General features: G+C 33.9%; 1 protein-coding gene across 1 annotated transcript; it reads right to left on the reverse strand.

Moving 5' to 3' along the window:
* Window positions 1-1,837: 1,837 nt before the first annotated feature.
* TRIM58 (tripartite motif containing 58) lies at window positions 1,838-23,281 on the reverse strand. The gene is made up of 6 exons (XM_003770673.4): window positions 22,769-23,281; window positions 13,865-13,960; window positions 12,631-12,861; window positions 8,057-8,079; window positions 7,823-7,923; window positions 1,838-2,669 (listed from the first exon to the last, which is right to left on the reverse strand). The coding sequence occupies exons 1-6, from the start codon at window positions 23,264-23,266 to the stop codon at window positions 2,140-2,142; spliced, it is 1,479 nt and encodes a 492-aa protein (XP_003770721.3). The 5' UTR covers window positions 23,267-23,281; the 3' UTR covers window positions 1,838-2,139.
* Window positions 23,282-27,064: the final 3,783 nt, after the last annotated feature.

The following is a 27,064-nucleotide window of genomic DNA, read 5'->3' on the forward strand; positions in this document are numbered from 1 at the left end:
CCCTGAGAAGTTAGGGAGGCTGTGATCACCTCTCTTTGGGGGCTCTGACCTCCCTGAGGAGTCAGGGATGGCATGACCACCTGTGTTCTAAAATAAAAGAAAGTGAGAGATGTAATGGGCTGAGGTTTGAGTTGATGCACTGAGGTCCCAAGTACATGAGGCTAAATAGTAATTGGACTATACTCTATTAATATATATGATTGGATAAAGAATGGTCCCTGCCCACTCTCTGTGCAAGTCCTGATGTGTTGTACAGGAAATGACGATTTTGGTGGGTGGAGGCAGAGGGGCAGGAAGGGAAACTGGGAGAGATTGACCTTGGTTCCATACTCCTAGCTGCTGGTCTTGTGGCTGCTGATCTAGCTAGCTTCTTGACTCAGCTGCACACATTGCTATCGCCGATTATCTTCCACCTCTGATCCTTCTTCACTGAGAATAAAGAATGACGATTTTCCCCTAACCTGAATTCCTGACTCCTGCTGATTTAAAAAATACACGGTCTTCACATGTGTGAGTGTGTGCATGCGTGTATAAAATTCTCGCTATCTCATAGAGTCATTTGTTTCAATTTGATCCATTGTAAGTTTCAGAGTTTGCTTTTTTGCTAAGTTTATTAATTCTCTCTCTTCTCACTTCTTTTTTCCATAACTTTCACATTTTTCATTTTTTTTCCTCTAGCACTCTAATTTCATTTATAAATAAAATGTATTTATAATTTTTTAAAGTGCTAATTTCCTTTCTTTTAGGAATTCTAGTTGAATTTATGCCCAAATTGTTTTTCTTTGAAGTTTTGCTTGTAGCTATTTTGGACTTAATCACTTCTTTTGAGTGTATATTTTGATCAACCCTTGAAGTTTTTATGACAAGATTATTCTTTTATTTGCTCATTTTTTCAGACCCTTTTTTCTGACTTTAGACTAAATATTACGACACAGTTCTGGAGAAAAGATCTGAGCTAGTTCTTTTGTTATTTTCTTTGCTAATTGCTGAATTTCAGGGATAATGCAGGCCTGAGGATCTGTACAAGCTTTTAGTGCTTCCAAAATGATTAGATTTTGGGGGAAGTGTGACTGCTATAATCCTAGTCTCAGCTCTGAAAATTCTTTAGTTGTTTTTGGGTCAGATCAAAGATAAGCTGATACTTAGCTCACCTACTATCTACAATCTTGGAACTTCTATTTGTTCTAAGTGACAAAACTACTGTCTTCCCTTCAGTCCAAGATTCATCCCTTAGTCATTCTTCTATGGTCATTTTTCTCCCATTCTGTTTCTTCATTTGGAGTCTTACCATTAATGTTTCTGAACTTGCTTCTTAGTTTTTTGTCTGACTGTTCCCTACTCTGGAATACCATTACAAGGCTTCTTTTTGCTAGCTAAGAACTGATTAGTTTGTAATGAAGCTGCAAGTTTGTACCTCTTAGCTCAGTGAACAAATGCTGCTCACACTTTTATTTGTCTAAATCCTATCCCTACTGACCATAGAGCTGTCTTTTAACTTGTGCTCACATGGTTAGGAAAAATCACACACCAATTTTTCTTTTCTTGAATTTCCCCAGCAGCGTTTGCTTTGATGTGTTTTCTAGTTCTACAGTCTGGGAGTATAGAGTTCTTTGCATTACTATGATGCTTTCTTGACTTAAACAATTTCATAACAAATTAGAAACCTTTTGCAAAATTATAAGTCCTCTCCTTTAGCTAAAGGAATCTTTCAATGACTATTAAATTAACTTATACACAATTTGAGCAAATTGCCTTTCAGACAAGACAAAAAGAAGCTGTTTTTTCCTCCAACATGTTTTTAAGGAAATATCAGTAAATAAATCACACACCTAAGTAGCTTCTCTTTATAAAAGTGAAACAAAGCGCTTTCCTGATTCAGACATTTCAAATTTATCCTTCTTTCTTAGTGAGAAGAATCTAAATGGAACTTTAATATGAAGCTAGCTTAGATGATTTTTTTCATGATATTAAGGTCAGAGACCAGCTGACTTTACTATGTGCCCCCCCAAGCATTAGAACTTAGTTTTCATCTCCATTTCTATGAAAAAAAAAATCTTAGGCGAGTTTTTCCTCTATGATGATTTAGGTAGCATTCTTGGAGACAGATCATATACAAAAGGATTCCTGGGGGGAAAGAAACTAATTCCTCCTTTCTATTACTGCAGTTAAAGTTAAAGGAGCTGAGTCACAAATGAAGAAATAGGGCCGGATGATTCCCGATAATACTTGAGTGAATGTATAAATGTGACTTTCTTCTGTGATGTTGTAAAAAGACACTTCCCCAGCTTCACAGTCTAAGAAAACTCCAATTCCTTCTGGCCGTTTCTCTTGGAGGATTGGAACTGATGGGGATGTAAGTACCATGTAATCCTTCCCTTCCAGCATCCATAGTGCCCAGATTCCATTTTCAGGGGCTGGTGTGGCCTCCCCCTTTCGTGGGGCTGACTCCAGACAAACTCCTAACCCCCACTCTGTCCTGTCTTCCATAGTCACTACCCAATAATGTTTTCCTGAAGTGAAACTCTCCATACCCAGGACACAAGGCCATGTGTCAAATCGTTCTGAGTTGTTGGGAACGTCTTGCCACACATTTCCATCCCAAATGCTTTGTTGATCCTCAGTCAGGTGAAGGCTGGGGTGAGCCGTGGCAGGATCCAACCGCACATTAACTGTGAGGAAAAATATAGAAATGATAGAATGGGACACCTTCTTTCAGAGCACAAAGGCAAGGGGGCTCAGTGTCTCTCCCTTTCTCGTCATACAGGAAAAAAAATACAAAAAGGGGAGGTTTATTCCAAAGGTCATTTGGCACATTCTACATCCATTAGATTCTTAATTTGGAATCCTTTCCTCCTCTTCAAAATTATTGATGTTACCATAGGCATCTCATCCTTTCACTCCCTCTATATTTCTTTAATTATGCATCTGATCAACAATTATATTGTACAATTATTTTAATTCCTTTATAAGTTGATGTTTTTTAATAAAACTGTACAGTAAAACTTCTTTAGTTTAGGTCCAGTTAATTTAGAATTTCCCATTTAACAATCTCTCAACTTTATTTTCCTAAAATGGATTGTTAGATAACTTCAAAGGTTCCTCCTAGGAAGAAATCTGATATTATTATGACTTAATAAGTGAGAAATTGAAATTTACCTATTAACTATACAAAATATAGTCTGCTGTCCTAATGTCTAATGTAAATATAATCAGTGAAATGTTTAGTTTTTTCAATTCTTAAACATTTGAAAAATAAATGAATATATGTATGCATGTGTTATCATATGTACAGACACTACTCTTATTCTTCAGTAAGTCCTTTGCCTAACATGTAACTAAATATATGAAATTGTGATTGTCCATTATTCTGATCAGAGTTCCTAAGTGTTTTATATTTGTTTGCTTTTACAATATTATTGTTATTGTGCAAATTGTCCTCTTGGTTCCTTTTTAGTTCACTCTACATCAGTTCATTAGTTTTGCTAGGTTTCTCTGAAAAATCCCCTTCACCATTTTTTATAGATTTATAATATTCTATTACATTTCTATCCCAAAATTTGTTCACTCATTCTCCAATTCAAATGTACCCTTAGATTCCTATTCCTTGAAACTCTCTAAAGAGCTTTATTTTTTTGAATATCTTTAGTTTATTTGAGGGTCATTCCTCCTATAATTTGTGATCCCTCATATTTTCCTTTCTTCTTTTTATTTTTGTCTTGAATGAAATGTATTTCTGTATCCAATTGTGTATGTTTCTCTCTATGTGTATATTCTTCTCTCCTTTTCCCAATTCATAAGAGAATGAGATTCATGTATAGGCTTCTCTTCTCTTTCTCCTTTCTCTCCCTTTCTTCCTGAATATGTAAGATACATTTTTAAACCTTCCTTTTCTTTTCCCATCCCCACTGTATTCCTCTTCCCCTTCCCTTACATTCTTCTTTTAAGATCTTTAAGACATAAGAGCCATTCCTAGGCCTTCTAGTTGTTTTTCTCTATAATCCCTAATGAGCTTAAGGTTCATAGAGGACACACTTACTGTATTTAGAGCATTAGCAGTTTATTATCCTTGCTTAGTCCCTTAAAATTATTTGTTTCCCTTTACATTTTTATGGGTTTTTTCCTTTTAAACTCATGTGTTTGAACTCTTTTCTTGTCTTTTTTTTTTTTTACAAGAATGCTTGGAAGCGTTCTATTTCATTAAAATTCCATTCCTTTTCTGTGTCTTTCTAAATTAAATTTAGTTTTGCTTGGCAAACTATTCTTATCTATAAGCATAATATCTTTTGCCTTCTGAAATATTATATTCCAAACTTTCTGTTTCACCTAGTGGTGACTGCTAAATTTTGTGTCATTCTGATTGTGGCTCTTTGGTGCTTGAAGTCCTTCAGGTTATTTGTCATATTTTTTCTTTGAAATAGAAATACAGGATTTTGGGTATAATGATCTTGAACATTTTAATCTTAAGATTTCTTAGGTGACTAGTAGGTTCTATTTCCACTTTGTCTTCTGGCTCTAAGAAATTTTGACAGTCTTTCTTGAAATACTAAATTTAAGCTTTTTTCCCCCTTGGTCATAGCTTTCAGGTAGTCCAATAACTTAACACTTTTCTCTTTAATTAGTTTTCAAGGTCATGTGTATTTGCTATGATACACCTTATTTTTTCTTCTTATATAGACTTTTCACCATGTAAAATATTTGACAACATAAAATATTTCTTGTTGACTAATGGAGTCATTGGTTTGGTCCATTCTAAGTTTCAGGGAGTTTGTAGCTTAAGTAAAGTTTGACCTCTTGTGCCAAAGCATTTATTCCTTTTCTAATTCTTTCTTCTATTACTCTTATTTCAGCCAGAGTAACTAGGTAGCCCAATAGATTGGATTGACATTGGAGTCAGGATAATCTGAGTTCAAATCCAGTAGTTCTTGGCTGCGTTTTTCCTGTTTTTTATGCTATTGAGTATTTCACTGTTTTAGGATGTCAAGGATACCTCAGGTAGGTACCTGTACAAACTTTAAGTGCTTCCAAATTGATCATTTGAAAGGAAAAGTATGACTGATGTTTCACTAGTCTGAGTTTTGTAAGTCTCTTAGCTGGGTTTGGGTTTTAACAACAATAGACTTCTGGTAGACTGAGTCACTATCTTTCTGCCCTAGTTTCCCTATCTATCAAATGAGTTAGAGAAGACAATGACAATGACAAACTATTTCACTATCTTTCTTAAGACACCTCCAAATGGGGTTTCAAAGAGTCAGACATGATTGAACAACAACAAGGGGAGCTTTAAGTAGTGTGTTTTAGTTGGAAGGAAAGACAAATTTAATTTCCCAGGTATTCCTGGGACTTGGTAGAATGAAATCCATTACTGGAATATATAACTCTAAATAGATATACTTTATTGATATTTTAATAAAATAATCTAAAAGGGATTAGTAATATAGCATTTTATATTAATAAAAAAATAAGTATAATCATGTAAGAAAATCCAGGAATGAGTGAAGAGCATGAAAAATAGTATTTGTATGAAGGTTAAAAAAAGAGAAGTTATTTATTCATTTTTCTAGAGAGTACCTAGAGAGAAAAAAAAGGAAATAGATGAGAAAATTGGGAAATAAGTCACAAGTCTAGAAGAGACAATGGAAAATGACTATTCCAGTGGAAATAAACAAAAAATTATGAACATGGAGTTCATATATAACAAAAGTAAGCAGATAGAGAGAATCTAGGTACCATTGGTAATTAATCTAGATTAATTACAACTGCAAGTGGCTAAAAGAATGGGAGATGTTTTTGCTCAATTATTGTGACATAATTGAAAGCTGGGAGAGATGCCACAAGCTTTGAATAAGGTAAATGTTCTTTCAAGTTTCAAAAGAAGAGAATAAAGTCTGTAAATTATGAGCTGGTGAGCTTAGCTTCAATTCCTGGAAAAAATCTAGAATACCTCTATTAAAGAGCTATTTAGCAAACCTCTGGAAAGGGAAATGATGATCTCAAAGAGACAGGATGATTGTTTAAAACAAGTAATTCCCAACTAACCTAATTTTTGTTTTTGAGAGGATTACTAAGAGGTAATAAGGAACTTGAAGATAGAGTTTTCTTCTATTTTAACAAAGCTTTGAAAAGCTATCTCATAATACTGTTGAGAAGATGGAAAAATATGAATTAGACAATAATACCATCAGAAGGATCTAGAATTGGTTGAATGGTAGGGCTCAAAGTATAGACATTAATATTATAACGCCATTGGTGTTAAGGTATAAATGGCAAGCTTGTCAAAATTTCAGATAAAACAAATATTGAAGATATATATATATGTATATATATATATAAAATCTGGATGATCCAAAATGCAAGCTAGAACAATTATCATACAATTATCATATTCTGTTTGGTTTGGTGTCATAAACTATCTCATGAATTGAATCCAAGTAGATGAAATTCTAATGAGTATAAGTGAATCTTGCCCATGAGTCTAGAAAACAATTTTACAAATATTATAAGGATAGCCACGCTATTCTATAAAAGCTCAGTATGAATAACCAATATGATATTGAAGACAAAAAAAAAACATGCCAATGAAATCTTGGACTACAAGAATGGAAAAATTTCCAGGAAATAATAAGAAGATAATTGTTCTTTTGTACTGTTGCTAAGCAGAACTTGAGTACTGTATTCAGTTCTGACTGCCATGATTTAAAGAACTCTCATAAGTTTGAACGTATCCATAAGGGAATAAAGTAAATAGTAAAAGATTTTGAGTTCATATTATATGAGGATCAGTTAGAGTAATTAGCTATGTTTAGCTGTGATAAGATTCAGAGAATTACAAGAGCTGTCTTCAGGTACATGGAGTCTCATGAAGAAGAGAGACTAGATTTATTTTGTCGGCTCACAGAAGACAGAACCAAGAACAATTAGTGAAGTTACAAAGAGATAAAATTAGTCTAGATATGAAAAAGTTACTGATAACTAGAGCTATCCCAAAGTATAATGGGCTGTTAGAGATGGTGGTAAGTTTCTCTTCACTAATGTTCTTAAAGTAGAAGATACATGATTATTGGGTATATCATAGTTTAGATTCTTTTCATGTAAATGTTGCTTGAGATGATTACTGAGGTCCCTTCCAATTACCAACATTTTCATTTGTGTAGGAAAATCCTAACCAGTGAGAAAAATGGAATATCTGGGATATTGCTCCAATTCTGCCTCTATATTAGTCAAGACATATCTTCCATGAGAGTTAGATTTTTTATAGAATTAAAAAGTGATAGAATTTCTAAGGCTTTTTAAATCTCTAAATTAATAAACTTTCATTATTATATGTTTGTAAATTAATTGGCTGGCTAGTTCAAACAATTAGTCAATGATTTATAGAATATTAGAATGATTATTTATCTGGCCTATGTACTTTCCAAAACAGAAAAAAAAGGTTTAGAAAGGTAAAATGAATTACCCCCAATTATATAGTTATTTATCAGAAGAACTAGGAGTCCATAGAACCAGTTTCCTGACTCAAGTCCAATAACCTTTCCACTACAACATACTGATTAGGAGAATTTTTTTTCTTTTCTTCTACCTAGTGTTGTGTGATCCCATGTATATACTTAGGACCATTACAAGTCATTATTATTATTGTTTTACACACATATATATATATTATTATTATATTTTACAGTTCAAACACATCTCTAGTTCTAAATAATCTGATTCAATTTGGCTATGTGAGATTTGACTGTTCAAAATTCCAAGCAGATGATGGTAATCTTGCATGACTTCAAAATCCAGCACCCTCCACCTTCACAAAGCACAAGCTACAATATACCTTGGAAACTCTTGAGCATCGTCATCATTCCTGGGACAGAACACATCATCTTCAGGTCTATGGAAATGAATTCTGACTCCTGAAATGTTATATTCTCACTCCTAAAAAGAAAAAGTTTCTCATGACTCTTCTCAGCACAATCTCCTCACCCACCTTCTTGTTATCTCTTTCCAGATTCATCCATATATTATCTAACCCTCAAATACTCTGAATAAAAACAGAATGAGGACTTACCTTCTCAAGACGTCTTTAACATGCTGGAGAGGAAAGGAAGACAAAGTATGGTCAGAGGAAAACCTACCAGTTATGTTGCAGCATGAGAGATAGGGTTAAATTTATCTGAAAAGCTTTCAAATTTTCCTGAAAGATGAGATCCTGATATATAGAAACAAAAGAGGCTATAAATGTGCGCTTCTATGAATATTTATACACAAGAGGTATTCCAATTTCATATTTTTCCTTATCCTTACATGATATGTGAATCAGCTCTATTACATTAGAATTGTAATAGCCTTCCTCTGAGCAAAAGTTCAGGCAATTTTCTATGCTTTCAGATCAATGAACACAATTTCTGAAGAAGATGGAGAGAATTGTCATTCTTCTATAAAGCAGTCATTAGAAGAGGAGATGACTTCCTAAGGGTCACAACTGAAAGAGACAACTTAAGCAAGTAAAATAAAAGATCTATACTGGGTCAAACTATTAATAAATATGCATATATTTGACATATGATTAAGAATTTCAATGGTTCTATATTGTTTGTAGAATCAATAATGCCTTTTATATTCTGATTTTAATGCAACCTTCTATCCATATTTGATACTACTCCTTTTCATGCACTCTATTGTTCAATTAGAATAGTCTTATTTATTCGGTTCTCTCATGTCTCTATAGATTCACACAGGCACATGCTATACCATTCATATTTCTGCTCATTGAAGTCTTTTTCTTTCTTCAAGGCTCAACTTGGTAGCTACCTTCATCATAACCATTATAATCTACATTTAAATGACATTTTGTGAATATTATCTCTATTTGACAGTTGAGGAAAACACACACACACACATACACACACTGAAACACATTTGTTTCAGTTATGTATGCCTTCTTTTGAACCCATTTAATGTTTACCATTTTCTTTTCTAGCTCATTTTACAGATGCAGAAACTGAGAAAAATAAGATTGGATGACTTGCCCAAGGTCACATAGCTAGTAATAACTGTCTGAGATCAAATTTGAACTCAGGTCTTCCTGATTCTAGAACTAGCATTCTATATACTGTACCATCTTGTTGTTCAGTCACGTAGTTAATAAATGTCAAAACGGGAACCCAAACCCAGGTATTGAGAGTATAGTACTAGAGCTCTTTTTATCAGATTCTTCCAAGCCATGTGAAAGAATAATAGATGCTACATTTGTCAATTTCTTACGTATATTTGTATTAGGTATACTGGTAACTTCTTGCAATCTAAATTTCCTCCTGTATAATTCAATGTCCAGTATTTTGTAACTAGGACAATTCTAATTGCGCCTGAAAGTCTTTTTTCTTTTGAATTCTTGAGCAAATTTACTAGATGCTCTATTATAGGACATCTCCAAAGATATATCATAGTTCAAAACTGATAGTTTACAGTTGCGTCCTTTGATGTGTTCTTTGCTCTTCCCATACTTAGTAATGTTATAATTGACAGATGATATTCTCTGAGTGAGTGAGATTACAATAGAAGACCATACCAGTCAGTGGTCCTCAAATGAAATGATGGGGTGATATGAAAATGGGCAGCAGAACCTTTATTCAAAAATATACATTAGGAGTTTTCTATCATCAGTCAGATGGAAAAAATGTCAATTGGTATTTCATCACTCCTAAGAACAAGTCTGAAGAAACGATTTGACTATACTCATATGACTTAATTTGACTGTAATAGGCAGAAATTCTTGAGTTTTTGTCCACTGGATCTCAATTTTAGTCTTCTTGATAAGAATGATTTTTGTGCCATATACATTAATATTATTGCTAAGAACTGTATTTTCATTTTGCAGAAATAATTTATGATATAGATCTGTATGTTCATCAGCTAAGCATTTTACATATATAAGTATATATATTTTATATAATCATGAGTTTCATTAAGTAAATCTTTCTACAGAAAAAATGTATAGTTGCTTTGTGGAATCAGCTTTATACTTGTGTTAAGATCAAACACAAAACATCCCAGGAGTTCTGAGTTCTTGTATCCTGATTTTGGATACAAAAGACTTAACAGGTGGTGGAAGTAAGGTAAATTCCTTCTTTTGGGAATTATATTAAGACTCTCCAACTGCTGAAAGCAATCTCTTACTTACTGAATTTTCTTCAAGATGAGTTTCTCCTTTATTCCTTTCATATTATCATTGAATTATGCTTATCTGTTTATACAATAAAAGAAAGCTTTTACTGAACCTATATTATGATAAGACTCCTGGAATATGACAAAAATGAAATATTTCCTGCCCTCAAAGTGTTTATATTCTTCTACAGGGACACAATACATATAAACATAAGTTAAGTACAAAATAGAAACAAAGCAGATTCAAGGCAGTCTTGGTAGAGAGTGAGAATAATATGTAAGGCATCTTGATGGAAGGAGAATTTTATCTAATTCTTGAATGGAGCTAGAAGCCACAAGAAAAGGCTATAAAGAGAAAAAAATTCCAGATTTGGAGGAATCTGTAGAGGCACAGAAATAAAAGATAAAATGAAACAAATGGAGAACACAAAGTAGACCTGTTTGGTGGGACTAAAGACTGTGAAAGAGAGAGTTATATGTGATAAATCTGGGGAAAGACCCTGAAGTCAAATTGTGAAAGGTATTGAATATCTATGATTGAATTTTATTCTAGAGACAATAGAAAACCACTTCTTGAACAAAAAGAGTGATATGGTTGGGTTTATACTTTAGAAATAACAATTCTGAAACTATAGATAACGGATTAAATAAAAGAGAGATGGTGCAGAGGGATCAATTAGGAACCTACTGAAATAGTCTAAGAAAAAGATAAAGATCTGAATTAGTATGGTAACTATTAATGAAAAGAAGGGGAAAGATAAGTTGTTATCAACATTGAATATATAAAACATGGCAACAGATTGAATATGGGAAATGAGAAAAATTGAGGAGCTGAGGTTAACTTTGTGGTCACTTTTCATGAGAGAGCTGAATTATATTGATTTGGAAGTCATCTGCACAGGGATATATGTTGCATTTCTAGGAGTTCACCTAGTAAGAGAGTCTGAAGAGAGAAGAGAACCCAGGACAGAATCTCTAGGGATACTATGGGCTTGACATGTAGATGATGATCAAGATAAAGAGATTGAAAAGATTTCAGTGGTCAGACAACTAGTAGTAAGGAAGAGAAAGTGTTTATGAAGAGGGGGCTGATTAATGCTGTCATAGACTACAAAATTAATGCTGTCATAGACTACAAAAAGATTAAGAAAATTAATTATTTAATTAAATGATTTCCATAAAACAATAAAGAATGAATGTTAAAAATTACAGAGAAAATAATTATACACAATGGAGAGATATGAAAAAATCTACCTTTACTCCTTTTCAGAGATTAGGGGGCTCACAGTTGTAGCATGTTGCATATATTTTCTGGGTTATTTTGGTTTTGTTTTTATGTATTGTTTGGTTTTACAGATTCTTTCTTCCTTTTTTTTTTAACTTTCTTTAAAAATATTCTTTAAAATTTTAAGGTTGTATGAGAAAAGACTAGGGACTAATAAATCAAACAGAGAAGATGATAGGTGAGGTAGGAAAAAGCTAAAAGTAATGTGATATTTTTAAAGATTAGAAGAGAAGAAGAAAATGGTTAACAGGGTCAAAAGGTAGTTCAAGGAAGACAAGGACTAAAAAGCATCCTCAATATGACAATGGGAGCTAAAATATCTTTAAGTCCTACTCTTTGCAGACATAAGAATGGTAGAATTCAGTGAGAATATCATAGGGGCATACTTAGTAGGCTAGCTGAAACCATGTCATTGATATAACTGTTGTCATGGTGACATGCCCATCACTACTTAATGATGGGTCAAGTACTAAAATTTGGAAATATTTCCTCTTTATTCTCCTCTCCTAGGTCTGAGCTCAGTTTTCTACTTCTTTGCTCCATATCTTACTTGCCCATCCAGATTACAAGTCTCTCAAACTGGGGAATATGACCGCCGTTTTTATATCTTCACTACACAGCATCTCCTGAATATGCTATAGTCTAATGTCAGAGAGAGAGAAGGGAAAAGGAAGTTTAAGTTGATATATAAGAAAATCAGATTGTCATGAAAAAGAACTTCCTCAGATCAAGGACTGCTGAAAATAAAATGGATGATGAGACCCGGTGACAAAATACTTTTATCTGATGTGAAATGAGGATTATTTATATCTGGTGTGATGTTTTACTACATAATGTAGTATAGTAGGAATGTCACTAAATAAATAGCCAGTACACCTGGTTTCTAGTCTTGGTTCTGCCTTTAACTGGCTGAGTGATTATAGACAAATTACTTTTCCTTCTGAACCACAATTTCTTCAGCTAAAAAAGAAGAGGACTTTTGAAGAATGATATATTGTATTTATTGACTGGGTAGCAGTCACTGAAGTATACATTTTAAGAACTACAATTTTTTCATGGATTTGGCAGAGTAAAATAGGCCTCCAGCACATTATGAAAGATAAATGATAGGTATCTTTGCTCCCTTTAGCCCTAGGATTCCATATTCATGTTTCTCCCTCTTTTTCCTTCTTCTAACTCTCTCTAGAATTTACCTCCTGCAGGTCCTGAGCTGTACATTGACTACATTCTTCCAACTCCACAGTTAAGTTCCTCAGGATTTGGATCTGCTGAGCCAATTTGGCCTTGCTAGCCTTCAGTTTTTGTATGGTTGCTCTCTCCTCTTCTTCTAGCCTCCGCAGTTGCTGCTGCTCCTCCTGAACCAGAAATCCATGTTGTTTCTGAAACTCCAACATGAATTGCTGTCTCCAGAGCTTCACCTTTTCCTGTTGGAATAAAAATGACAGAGGCTAAGCAATTACCAGGTGTTAAAAGGATATGGAGAAAAATGAATACACTAAGAGAAGAGCCACAGATGAAAAGATGAGTCCAATTGAACTGAGAGGAAAGATTAAAGGAGTTAATCTATATCAATTTGAATAAGAAAAATTTATGTTATGGTATCATACAAGAGTCTTTAACTTTTAAAATGTCATAAAGGATATCATATATCCTCCTCTAATGAGGAGAGGACAAGAAAGAAAGAATATAAACTATAGCATGAAGACAAGAAGGATTTTCTGAAGCAGTCACTGATTTTGACTAATTTAGGTCACAAGAGGAGATTGAGAATGGATATCTTTGAAGAGTAAAGAAATCTGAATATTATTCTTATGTGACAAGTATTTTAAAGATGTTAACTTGAAGCAAAATAATGATAAATATGACTTTTCATTATCCCATGTACTCATGTTTTCATATTCAATATTAAAAATTTTTAACAATGATGAAAGAGGCATTTAACAGTCTGCTTTGTACTTTCCTTTTGGGGAGGATATGGATTGGGTATTTAGTGCCTCTCTGACCCTGGACAAGCCATTTAAACTCTCTGGGCCTCATATTCAAAGATTTAGAACTGGAAGGGATTTTAGAGGTCATGTAGAAGAAATTCCTTATATTTTATTGATAAACAAACAGGTCCAGAAAAGTTAACTTACTCAATGTCATACAGAAAATGTCAGAGACAAGATTAAAACCAGTTACTGGGACTCTAAAATTCTTTCTCTTTCTGCAAGACCTGGATTAATTTCACTAAAATTCAACAGTTCAGCATTAATTAAGCACTCATTATGTACTAAGTATTATTCTAGCCAATGGTAAACAAAGACAAAAGTGAATTCCTCTTTGTGTTCTAAATACCACTCCCATAGGCATCAGTAAGGACCACACCATTATAATAGAATATTAAAATTCACTCTCTCAGAAAGACACATGTAAAATTCTTCTTACCTTCCAAATCACTATTTTCTTTCCCACATTGGTTTCCTGGTTCAGCACTTCTTCCATCTCCTTCTTTACATGTTCCAAACCCAATTGAACCTTTACCTGAAGTAGAAAATCAGCTGATAACTCCTTTGGCAAAACCCAGGAGCCAGGTTGGAATTCTAAATCAAGAAGTGGTTCCCAAGGACAGCCCCACAGTCCCTTGGAGAGTCATAGAGAGTTTGAAAAAGATCTATTAATTGACATGAAAATTCTGATGGAGCTGGCCATCCTCAGCAATGAGATGAACCAAATCAGTTCCAATGGAGCAGTAATGAACTGAACCAGTTATGCCCAGCAAAAGAATTCTGGGAGATGACTAAAAACCATTACATTGAATTCCCAGTCCCTATATTTTTGCCCACCTGCATTTTTGATTTCCTTCACAAGCTAATTGTATAATATTTCAGAGTCCGATTCTTTTTGTACAGCAAAATAGCGGTTTGATCATGTATACTTATCGTGTATCTAATTTATATTTTAATATATTTAACATCTACTGGTCATCTTGCCATCTGGGGGAGGGGGTGGGGAGGAGGGGAAAAATTGGAACAAGAGGTTTGGCAATTGTCAATGCTGTAAAGTTACCCATACATATAACCTGTAAATAAAAGGCTATTAAAAATAAATAATAAAAAAATTGACATGAAAACTATAAATAAGCAAACACATTTTCTGTATAGAAAAGTATTAATCAATCCATCAAAAAAACATTCATTACATTTCTACTGTGTGTCAGAACCTGTGCTTATTATTGGGGTTACAAGGAAAGCTAAAAGATGGTCTCTGCCCTTGAGCTAATAATGTGATAGGATAGACAATTTGGAAATAGCTATGTGCAAATAAGTTCTATTCAGAATAAATAGGAAATAATTATCAAAAGAAAAGGCCCTAGAATAAGAATTAAGAGATATTGGGAAAAGCTTCCTATAGAAAATCGGATTTTTTCTGGAACTTGATGGAAACCAGAGAATTCAGAAGTTGGAGATGAGGAGGAACATTCCATTCATGGGAGACAGAAGGAGAATTTCTCAGAATTGAAAGATGGAGTATTTAGAAAGGAAGCCATTGTCAATGGATCAAATAGCAAAACAAGCTATGAATAATTTTGAATACTACACAAAAGATTTTATATTAGACCCTAGAAGTGATAGTGATGAGATTAGTGGCAGTCAGAGAGTTGTTAAAATCCTCTTATGGTCTGTGCAAAGGTTCTTCATGAAAAATTCATAAAATCCCAAATTATTAATTGGAAAAATGAAAGTTTTGCTAAGAGACTGACTTCTATAGTGGCAAAGTCCTATTAGGTAAATGGAGTCTGACACTGAGAAGAGAATGCCTTCTCAGTGGGCAGAATCCTAGCAGCTGAGCAAGCTACTTTGGACCTTCTGCAAAGAGTTAGTTTAAGGAAACCTGTTACATGGGTAGCTCTTGGTGAGGGGTTGGGACAGCCTCAGCTGATCAGACCAGGATTTCTCAATTGAATGAGAATTTAGAATTTTAAAAAGATCAATGGGAGTTGATTTGCCCTTGAATAGTGTTGCTTCTCTCATCCTGGGAGGATAGGCCCTTTCTCTAGATTCCTTGGAACCTGGGAGATTCTGATCTCTCAGATCAAAAAGGGGACACAATTTAATTTTAAAGGGAACAGTTTCCCTCCCCCTTCATCAGGGAGTCATTACAGTTTACTGAGTAGAAGAATGACATTGACAGACCTGTATTTTAGGAAAATAACTTTGACAAGTGAATCTGGACTGGAGTGAGGAGAGATTTGTGACAGGTAGTCCAAGCAACAGCTTACTGCATTAGTGGCATGATTCTGAGGAAAGCCAGTACTTACATTAGTTGTCACTCTTACTCTGCCTGAGGTTTTCATTTTCTAACAACCTCAGTTTCATCATCTGTAAACTAAGATTGATAATTTGTTCAGAAGGTTGTGAGAAAGTACTTTGTTAAACTATAAACTATGTAAATTTGATTTATTATTTGCTATCTTAGACTTTTTTTGATTAAGCAAAAAAACAAAAACAAAACAAAACAAAAAAACCTAAAACTGCAACTCTATGGACAGGTAATGTAAATATAGAGAACAATCCTTATGAAAATATAAATATTTCCACAAGGAGTTTATAATCTATTTGGGGAAACAAATGAAACACAAGTAACAGCTAGAAAATAAGACAATATACAATGAAATGCTAAACATATGTTAGAGAATATAAAAATTAGAGAAGAGAATTATTTCCTCCTGATACCTTCTCCATGCCAAAAATTAAACAAAACTAAGTGATAAAGAAATCATGTTAGAAAGTAGATACAGTATTTACATTTGTGGTATGTGGGAACTTTTTTTTTAAGGGGAGTGAGGGATATTTTTGGTTTTTACCTCTCTATCTTTTCTTTCATCTAATTTTTAGATGAAATTAAATTAAAATTTTTCCCTTTAATTCCACTTGCAACATTTTCTCACATTTATCCATCCCTTTCTTTTCATTGATGCCTCATATTCAATCCATATCAACTATTACAATATTTTTCCTTCTCTAAACTTTCTCTTTTTCAGTCTATACTTAGAGATATTTGCAGAATTTTTCCCTATATACATATGTTTGATCAAAAGCGACTCAAATAAGTTTTTATTACCTCCAAAATAAAATTCAAACTTTTAGTAAAATGGGGTTGCTTGTTATTCTTGACTACTTCAATATATGAACATACCTAAGATGGAACATTCTTCTTAAGGAGTAATTGGCAAGTTCCCAGGATACTAGACTTTTAAGCAGAAATTTCAGGAACTTTCACCACTGTAGTTCCTTTTCCTTCTTCTCAACTATTCCTCAATACATTTGGTCAAAGTAATTTTATTCAAGTGAGTAATTCAAGATACAAGATACAAAAATAAATGGTAATTCCAGTTCATGCTCAAGGAAAATAGGGAACTTGCTTGTGATCCATAGATGAGAATATAGAACTAGCTTGAGGGATCTGATGTATAAAAAGTGAGATAATCCAGGCAGCAATAATGCTGCCAAAGTTATAAGCAAGAATTAGAAGAGGAAAATGATTTAATTTTACAATTAACCTAACAGAGGGGAATTACAAAATCATACAACTTTAGGAATGAAATAGCAAACATTTTTAGACTACTTAAAAGTAGTCTTTTACTTTTACTAAGACAAACTTCCAAGGCATTTTCTTCACAAAAAAGTCCTGAAATATAATTTAGAATGAAAATCATCTTCACTTTATAGATAAGAAAATTGGGAATGAAAAAGATTAAAATTATTTTTAAGTTAATAAATATAAGAAATAGAACTTGAATCCAGATCTTGTTTCCAGACTTGAGACTTTATTTTTCTTTCCTATTATAACAAATTGTCTGTTAGGAACAGATCTAACATGTCCCTTTTTATAAGAGAAATTAGGAATAGGTTTTTATCAATGTCAATAATATTCTGCTTATCTGGAGGCCAGAATTTGGGTGGCCTCAACCATTTGGAATACATCCAAGAATCAAGATATACAAAGTTCTCTTTTAAACCAAAATAGCTTTAGGGAAGCCAATAATATTTTTTGAACTTTACTTAAAATGAAGCCCCTTGAGACTTCACTGGGAAAAAAAATGGTTACTTATTTTATATACAATTCTAATCTTTGAGGTCAAAGAATCACAAATTATAGAGACAAGAAGATGGAGGATGACACAATGATTTTAGTCTTGAACACTGAAATCAGAAAGAAGCAAAAATTAAACATAAGGAAAGTAAAAGAAGAAAAAATTACCAAAAGCAGATAAAAGTCAGGAATAATTTGTGGTAGATTTTTTTTAAATCCTGTACACTCCATAGATACTGAATACATAATTATGAAATATCAAATTTTAAAAATTGTACACGATGGCAATAATCACTAAGAAAAGGTTGATATTCAAAACCTATGTGAGAATGAAGGGGACAAAATAGAACAAATTTTAGAAAGATTTTTTTCAAAATGGTTATAATAAAATTAATCCATTAATAAGTATTAAATGATCACTATATACCAATTACTAGGTTGGTGCTAAAGATCTGACACAAAAGTGAGGAACAACTGAGGGTAAAGAGAGAAAATATTTTAGAAAAAGGGATGACTACACAAAGGCAAACTGGAAAGTCAGGAATAGAAGTAGATTAGTCTGTCTAGAGTGTAGAATACCTGATGAAGAATGATGTATAATCAACCTAAAACAAATAGTCTCGAGCCAGATAGAGAAAGACTTTAAATATCAAATAGTCAAGATCCTTTTTTTCCCTTAAGGGAAAAGGGGAGGCACTGAAGATTTTTTTTAAAGAGAGAAATTATATGGTTAGACATGTGTCAACTTTGTTTTGATATATACTTTGCAGTCAAAGAAGAAGAAACTCTAATACAATTAGTTGAAACAAGATCTGATTCTGACTAGGGCTCAGACCATGAGCTTCTTATTGCAAAATTCAGAATTAAATTGAAGAAAATGGGGAAAAGCATCATACTGTATAGGTATGACCCAATTTAACATCCTTTATGAATAAAAAGTGAAGGTGATGAATAGATTTAAGAAATTAGTATGGTAGATTATGTGCCAAAAGAATTATGGATGATGTTCACAATATTGTACAAAAAACAGCCACAAAAATCATTTCAAAGAGAAGGAAAAAAAAAACAAGAAAGCAAAATGGTTATCTGATAAGGCTTGATTGAGGAAAGAAGGAAAATTTAAAAGAAAAAAGAAAGGGGGAAATAGAACCAACTAAATGCAGAACTTCAGAGAAGCAAAGAGAGAGAGTTTTTTTTTTCATCTTTATCACGTTTATCTAAGTGTTTCTTAAATGAGCAATGTAAAGAAATAGGGGGAAAATAGGATAGGAAAGATAAAAGATCTCTTCAAGAAAAGTAGAGATAGCAAAGAAATGTTTCATGAAAAACTGAGCTCGATAAAAGACAAAACCAGTAGGTATTGAACAGAAATAAAAGAGATTAAGAAGAAGTGGCAGGATTATACAGATGAACTACACAAGAAAGATTTCCATATCACCAAAAAACATGATGGCATGGTTACTGATGTAGACTCAGACATCCTGAAAATGAATTTAAATGGAACATAGGAAGTATAGCCAATGAGAAGGTTAATGGAAGTAATGAAATTCCACTTGAGCTATGTAAAGCTCTGAAAGATGATGCTGTTAAAGTGCTGCTCTCAATATTCAGCAAATTTGGAAACTCAGCAATGGTCAGTAGATTGGAAAAGATGAGTTTATATTTCAATCCTAAAGAAGGACAATGCTAAAGAATGTTCAATTTGCCAAACAACTGTATTCTTTCATACACCAGCAGGATTATGCTTAATATTCTGCAAGGCAGGTTTCAGCAATATGCAAATCAAGAATTAGTAAAAGAATAGTTTTCCCCCCTAAGGCAATTGAGGTTAAGTGACTTGCCCAGGGTCACACAGCTAGGCTGTGTTAAATGTTTGAGGTCAAATTTGAACTCAGGTTCTCTTGACTTCAGGACTGGTGCTCTATCCACTGCACCAACTAGCTGCCCCAAGAGTAGTCTTGTTTTCAAAGTCAGAAGAATCAGAGACCAAATTGACAATATTTGCTGAATTATGGAGAAAGCAAGGGAATTACAGAAAATATCTAATTCTGCTTCACTGACTTTCTAAAGCCTTTAATTATGTGAATCACAACAAAATGTGACAAATTCTCAAAGAAATGGGAGTACCAGATCGTCTTACTTGGCTTTTGAGCAAGCTGTATGCCACTCAAGAAGCAACAGTTAGAACAGACCATGGAACAACTCCTTGGTTTGAGATTGGAAAAGAAGTATGACAATGCTGTATACTGTTTTCTTATTTATTTAATTCATATGCAAAGTATATAATGCAAAATGCTAGGATGTATGAATTAAAATCAGAATTAAAGTCAGGAGAAATATCAACAATCTCAGATATGCAGATGATGCCTCCCTTATGGCAGAAAATGAAGAATTAAGACTATTGATGAAGGTGAAAGACAAGAGTGTAAAAACTAGCTTATAGTTTCACATAAAAAAATAAGATCATGACCACTGGTTCTATAAATTTCTGGCAAATAGAGAGAGAACATATAACATTTTATATTCTTGGGCTAAAAGATGACTGTGGATGGCGACTGCAGTCATGAAACTAAAAGATGTTGCTCCTTGGAAGAAAAACTATGGCAAAGCTAGATAGTATCCTGAAAAGCAGAGCTATAACCATGCCAACAAAGTTCTATGTAATCAAGGCTATAATTTTTCCAGTAGCAATGTATGGCTGTGAGAGCTGGACTATATGGAAAGCTAAGTACCACTTTCAACTTATGGTGCTAGAGAAAACTTTGGAGAATCTCTTGTACAGCAAGAAGATCAAATCAGTCAATACTTAAATATATTAATTAATTAATTTAGGCTATTAAGACTACTAAGGTGAACCTTATATATTTTGGTCACATAATAAGACAAGATTCATTTGAAAAGACTCTGATGTTTGAAAAGCATGAAGGCAAAGGGGGGAAGGAAGGGAACAGCAGAGGATGAGATGGATGGATAGTATCAGGGAAGCGAACATGAGGTTAGACAGTCTTTGGAGAAATGGTAGAGAATACAAGAGTCTGGCATTCTATAGTCCATGGGGGACTATAAATGGGGGTCACAAAGAATTGGTCATAACTGAATGACTAAATAGAGATGCTATAAGCCCAACTAGAGTGATTATGTTTTGAATAGAGAGAAGAGGAAAGTTGTGAGAGACATTGAAAAAATAGAACTGGCAACATTTGGCAACTGACTGAATGTATAGTTGGAGGAAGATGAGAGAATGAAGCACTAGGGATAACTTCTAGATTGCAAATATATGAAAAATGGTGATGATTTCACTGAAAACAAAGTTATAAGGAGAGATGGATTGAAGGGAGAAGATAATGAATTCTATTTTAGACATGTTGAATTTTAGATACTTGTGGAAGATCTAGAAATAGATTTTCATGAGTTCAGAGATAAGTGAGACCAGAAAATATAGTTATATGCATATATACCCATATGTGTGTGCATGGAGAGTGAAACATGGATAATATGTGTATTGAGAAGGAATGGTTCGACAGATAAGAAGAGAATCAAAACAAAACAATATTACAAAAAACCAAGCAGGTAAGAGTGTTTGAAAACAGGGATTGATCAAAAGTGTAAAATGTAGCATAGAGATCAAGAAGGATGAATGCTTTAAAAAATGTCATTGTATTTAGCAATGAGGAAATCATGGCTTATCTTGCAGAAAGCAGTTCCAGTGAAATAACGGAATTTGGGTCAGGAAGGTCTTGAAAGATTAGTGAAAGTGACAAAGTAAAAGAGATGATTGCCGACAGCATTTTTATCCCCTAAAAGTTTGTGAATAAAAGGGAGAAATGATATGAGATGATAATTTAAGAAGTTGGTTAATGTCAAGTGAAGGATATTTCTTTCTTATAAATATGGGGGAATTCTGAGCATGTGTGAAGGCATCAGGAAACAAGCCAGTGAATAAGAAAAGGTTGAAAATTAGAGCAAGACAGATGAATGAAGGGGTAAGTTCCTGAAGTTAGGAGGGAATGGGATCAAGAGCAAAAGGAAAAGTATAGAAGTCCAGGAGGTAAGAATCCATTTTTGAATCTTACAGTAATTTGGCTCACCAAAACTTCCTTATTGAAATAACACAGCCTGCTTGTCAATATAATAAACTAATAATCTAGCAACTGCAAACTCTACTCTTTGAATTAAAGGCAAACCTTTGAATTTAGGACAGGGAAAATAGCCCATAATAGAAATTAAAGGCATTTGGGAGAAAGATATTTGAGACAGTGTTATGATAAACTTTATCCTGATGTGTATTTCATCTCTGTCTAATTAACCAAGATTCCTGGTTTAATCATTTACATTTCAGTAGATCTTGTTTGTTAGAAAACTATAGGAATTTCAAAGAGTGTACTTTGTATCAACTCTATGAGCATTTGAGACATATATATATATATTTGTCTCTCTGATCAATAAACTTTGAAGAGCCTATAATCCAGATTTCTCTGCCTGGCCCCAGTATGTTTCCACACCATTCATCTCATTACAGGAGTTGAAGTCCAACAGAAAAGAAGAAGAAAAAATAAAGAATGAGTGTAAATAAGAGAAGTGGATTCCAGGTGGAGACTAATATATAACTACAATATGTATTGAAGAAACATGTTGATGAACAAATTGGAAATTAAATCAAGGACTATTCTCTGGAGAGACAGCATGGTGGTATACTCATTCAGATACCTATGTTTTAATCATTAAACATCTTCAAATCTGTCTTATCATCTATAAATTATGAATAATTGTAATCTATTTATTAGCCTAGTGTTGAGAAAAATAGTTTATAATCTTGATTTTCAGATGTGATTATGAAAAAAAATTAACCACTCCCACCAAAAGTAATGCTGAGGTTACATTGAAACCTACTTCTATAAGAAATATATTCATGTGAATTATAAACCACTTCAAAATACTAATTTTATTCCTAGAAAATAATAATAATATAGTACATACACTTAATCCTCCAGTAAGCCTTTCCTTATTTCCCATAAGAGTAACAAACTTCACCTTTGTATTTTACATCGCATTTTGTATTGTATATAATAAGCATCTATATCTTCTGTTACTAACATAACTGCAAGCTCCATGAAGACAAGTGATACCATATCTAAAAATTTTTCTTTAGCATATAAAAGTATGCTTTGCACTCATCAAAAAAGGAGGGGATTGTTATATTAAACTGAACTCTTCTTTCCAAACCCTGATTATATTTGAAGAAGAGAGATTTCTTACCTTATAACTTCTGATAGCTTCCTCTAAAGGAACGGTTTTGTGGGTTCTGTGCTCTGGGGAGGTGTCACAGATCCAACACAATGGGATTTGGTCTTCTTCACAGAAGTAGTTGAGCTCCTCTTTATGAATCTCACATAACCAGGTTTTCTTTGTACTGGAACTTAAAGCTAATTGCTTGATGCTTTCCACCATGCTAGCCAGCTGTCTATTTGGACGGAAGTTGTTCTGATGAAATTGACTCCGGCACTGGGGGCAGGAGTAGGCACTTCCTTGAGAACTGTCTGATTTCTCACAAAACTCAATGATACACTGGAAGCAGAAACTGTGGCCACAATCCACACTTACTGGATCCTGTAAAAAATCCAGGCAGATTGGACATTTTGCTTCTTCCTTCAGCCTCTCTACAGAAAAACCTGTAGCCATGACTGCTGCTTTCTTCAGCATCAACACATCCACTGCCTGGCTTTTCTGATAGCAGCTGCTATTTCTTACCAACATGACTGTACTGGTCCCTCCCTTATTTTGAATAAAAGAAGGGTGTGACCTCAAAAAGTAAGGATAGGGACATCTGGAAATTTAGTCTCAGATACTTATTGGTTATGTGACCCTGTTATTTACCTCAATTTCCTCAATGGTAAAATAAGCTAGAGAAAAAAATGGCAAATCCTCCAGTATGTGTGCCAAGAAAACCTCAAATAGGGTCATATAGACAGATATGACTGAAATGACTGAAGAACAACAACAAATTTGCTTCTGGAATTGACAGAAATATGCTGGAGTATAATTGAATGAGATTGAATGATTTAGACCTACAGTTTAGGAAAATCAATTTGTTGGCTACACTCTGAAATAGATTGAAGTAGGGAGAGTCTTACAGTAAGGAAACCATTAGGGTTAATTGTTAATCATATTATGGTAGTCCATGTGAGAAGTGATGAATGAAGCTCTGAATTAGGCTGAAAGCTGAAGATATGGAGAAGGGAATAAATATGAAAATTGTTGATTAAGGTAAAAATGACAAGACTATGCAATGGCTATGTCCATATGGGGTGAGTGAGAGTAAGGAGTAAATCTAAGTGACTGGAAGGATGGTACATTTTTCAGTAATGAGAAAGTTCAGAAAAGGATTAAATTATGGGAGAGGGAGAAGAAAATTGGTTCTGTTTTAGAAATATTGAGTTTGAAGTGTCAATGGACATCTAATCCAAAATGTCCACAAAGTAGATGGTAATGTAGGATTGAAGTGTCATCTACAAAGAAATCTCCTAGGAGATGATGTAATCTACAAGTGAGCAAATGTTTCATTTTGTGATAGAGAAATATTGGACTTAAAATGCTTAGTAAATTTTTGCAAATAGCCAATGGGAGAATGTTTTGTTACCCACATATTTGTTACAAAGAAAAATTTTTTTTTCATTTGGAGAGAATAGGAGAGAAAAGGTAAATTTAGAAATTATGTAAGGAATTTCATTGGTATTATTTCATTTATTCCTTTCTATTTTTCCTACACCTTCCCTTTTTGCTTTTCCCTCCCACTTTTCAATGAAGTGGGAGAAGTTTCTCTATAAACCAAATATGTCTAATATTATTTCTTTGAGCCAATTCTGATAAGAGTAAGATTCACACTCTGATTCACACTATGATCATCCCCCTCCCTTCTTTCCCTCAGATATAATAGGTTTCTTTGCCTCTTCGTGAGATGTAGTTTCCCTCTTTTTACTTCCACTTTTTTCTTTTTCTGATACAATTTTCTTTCCACTTCTAGATTCTTTCTTATATTATAACCGTAAACCAAATTATACGTGTACCCTTTATGTATACCCATAACAGACGTAAGTTCTCAAGAGTTCTTTTTACCTTTTTATGCTTCTCTTGAGTCCTATATTTGGAGGTTAAATTTTTTGGTTAGCTCTGGTTTTTTCATCAGAAATATATGGAATTCACCTATTTCATTGAATGTCCATCTTCTTCCTGGAAGAAAATGCTCACTTTAGCAGGGTAGTTTATTCTTGGCTGCATACCAAGTTCCTTTGCCTTTTGGAACATCAGATTCCAGGCCCTTCAATCCTTTAATGTGGAAGCTGCTAGATCCTGAGTGATCCTTATTGTGGCTCCTTGGTATTTGAATTGTTTCTTTCTGGCTGCTTATAGTAATTTTTCCTTGGTCTGATAGTTCTGGAATTTAGCCACAATATTTCTTGGAGTTTTAATTTTGGAATCTCTTTCTGTAGGTGATCGATGAATTCTTTCAATGTCTATTTTACCTTCTGTTTCTATATCTGGGCAGTTCTCTTTGATGATTTCCTGAAAAATAGTGTCTAGGCTTTTTTTTTCATCATGTATTTCAGGGAGTTCAATAATCCTTAGATTGTCTCTCCTAGATCTATTTTCCAGATCTGTTGAAGACAACAGATAAATACTCCAAGATGGTATTTGCCATTTTTTCCCATTGTTTCATTTTTTTTTTTTTTTTGGTTTTGCTTGACTGATTCTTGTTGCCTTATTAAGTCATTCATCTCCATTTGTTCAATTCTGAATTTTAGCACGTTATTTTCTTCATTTACTTTTTTTTTTACTTCTTTTTGTATTTGTCCAATTGAATTTTTAAATGAGTTGTTTTGTTCTATGGAATTTTTTTTCCATTTCATAAATTTTGTTTTTTAGGAAGTTATTTTCTTTTTGCATTTCATAAATTTTGTTTTTTAGGAAATTATTTTCTTTTTTGTTTCACAAATTCTGTTTTTCTGGGAGTTGTTTTCGTTTTTCAGTTTATCAAACCTATCTTTTAATGAATTATATGCTTTTTTCATTTCATCATGTCTATTTTGAAAGACAACAGTCTTTTCCAGACTCTCTTGCAAGGCTTTCATTTTCTTTCCCCATTTTTCCTCTAGTTCTCTTTTAAGATCCTTTCTAAGTTCTTCTAGGAGAGCCTTGCATGATAGGGACCAGGTTATTTCACCCCTTGGAGTTTCATCTGGAGACAATGTTTTAAGTTTTCTCAGGGTTTGAAATCTCTTCTTCACTTTTGCCATAAAAGCTGTCAATTGTTATAATCCTCTTTACTTTTTTACCCATTCTTTTTATGTTAAGGTCTGCCTTTAGGACAGGAGAGATTTTCCAAGCCACCACAGCTGCACTGGGTCAGTACTGATTCACTTTGCCATGTGGAGTCATTAGCAATGTCCTGGGGTGCTCTGCTGTCTGCCTGGTGTTTGTGGTCAGCTGCCTGGGCCTACCTGTCTCTCTCCCACTTCTGATTGAAGCAAACTTTCTCTGGTCAGCTTCCTCCTGCAAACTCTCTGCCCCATGAAAGTTACACCAACGCCCTGACACTTTTCTGCCTTGGGGCCCTCCTTTGTCTAAGCTGGTGTTTGTGGTCAGCTGTTTGTACTTCGCTGCCTCTCTCCCTTTTCAGATTGAAACATATCTTTTCTGGTCTGTTTCTTCCCACAAATTCTTTGCCCCAGGATACTGAGTTATGTGTGCTGGCATTTGTACTGGTTGCCCTGACTGCTTGCCTCCCATTTCTAATTGAAACAGACCTTTTTTTGGCAATCTTTGAAGTTATCTTCTTCTGATAATTTGTAACACTCCCAATATTTGTGGGTTCTGCCTGTCCAGAGCTAATTCAGAGGCTGGATTTTGTAATTATTGTGAGGGTTGTAAAGAAGGTCAGAGAGAAGTATGTGTCATCTTGGTTCTGCCCCCCAAAACAGAAAAAATAATTGCCACAAAGATATTTCCCAAAAGTATTCAGTTGTTCAGTCAAGTCCAGCTCTGTCACCCCATCTGGGATTTTTCTAGCAAAGATGTTACTGTGGTTTGCTATTTTCTTCTCTAACTCATTTTATAGATGAAAACCTAAGACAAACAGGGTTAAGTGACTTCTGTAGGGTTGATATAATAGTATTTTATAGTTCCCTGATCTTGGGGAGCTTATGTTCCAACAATAAGCCAGTAGTTCTAAATCTTCTAGCTTTGGAATCTGCCTCAGGAAACTCCCACACCCATTGTCTGATTCTGATCACTCCTTAGATAGCTTCTGGCCTCAGAAGACTCCCACAGATTAATTTCCTGAAACAATAGTAAATAGACCTGACTGGTAATTTAGTCTGTAATAATCTGGTCAACCAAGAACCACCCCTTTCTATTGATGAGCTATAGAATTAGCATATCTATGATTGAAAGTTGTATAAATATATCTCTGCTTCTGTTTCTCTGCTGAATTCCCTTACAATTCAGTCTACTTTTTAATGGTGTTACAATAAAACTTATATTATAAATCTTTTGGTC

Source organism: Sarcophilus harrisii, chromosome 1 (genome assembly GCF_902635505.1).
Source record: "Sarcophilus harrisii chromosome 1, mSarHar1.11, whole genome shotgun sequence".
Taxonomy (NCBI): Eukaryota; Metazoa; Chordata; class Mammalia; order Dasyuromorphia; family Dasyuridae; genus Sarcophilus; species Sarcophilus harrisii.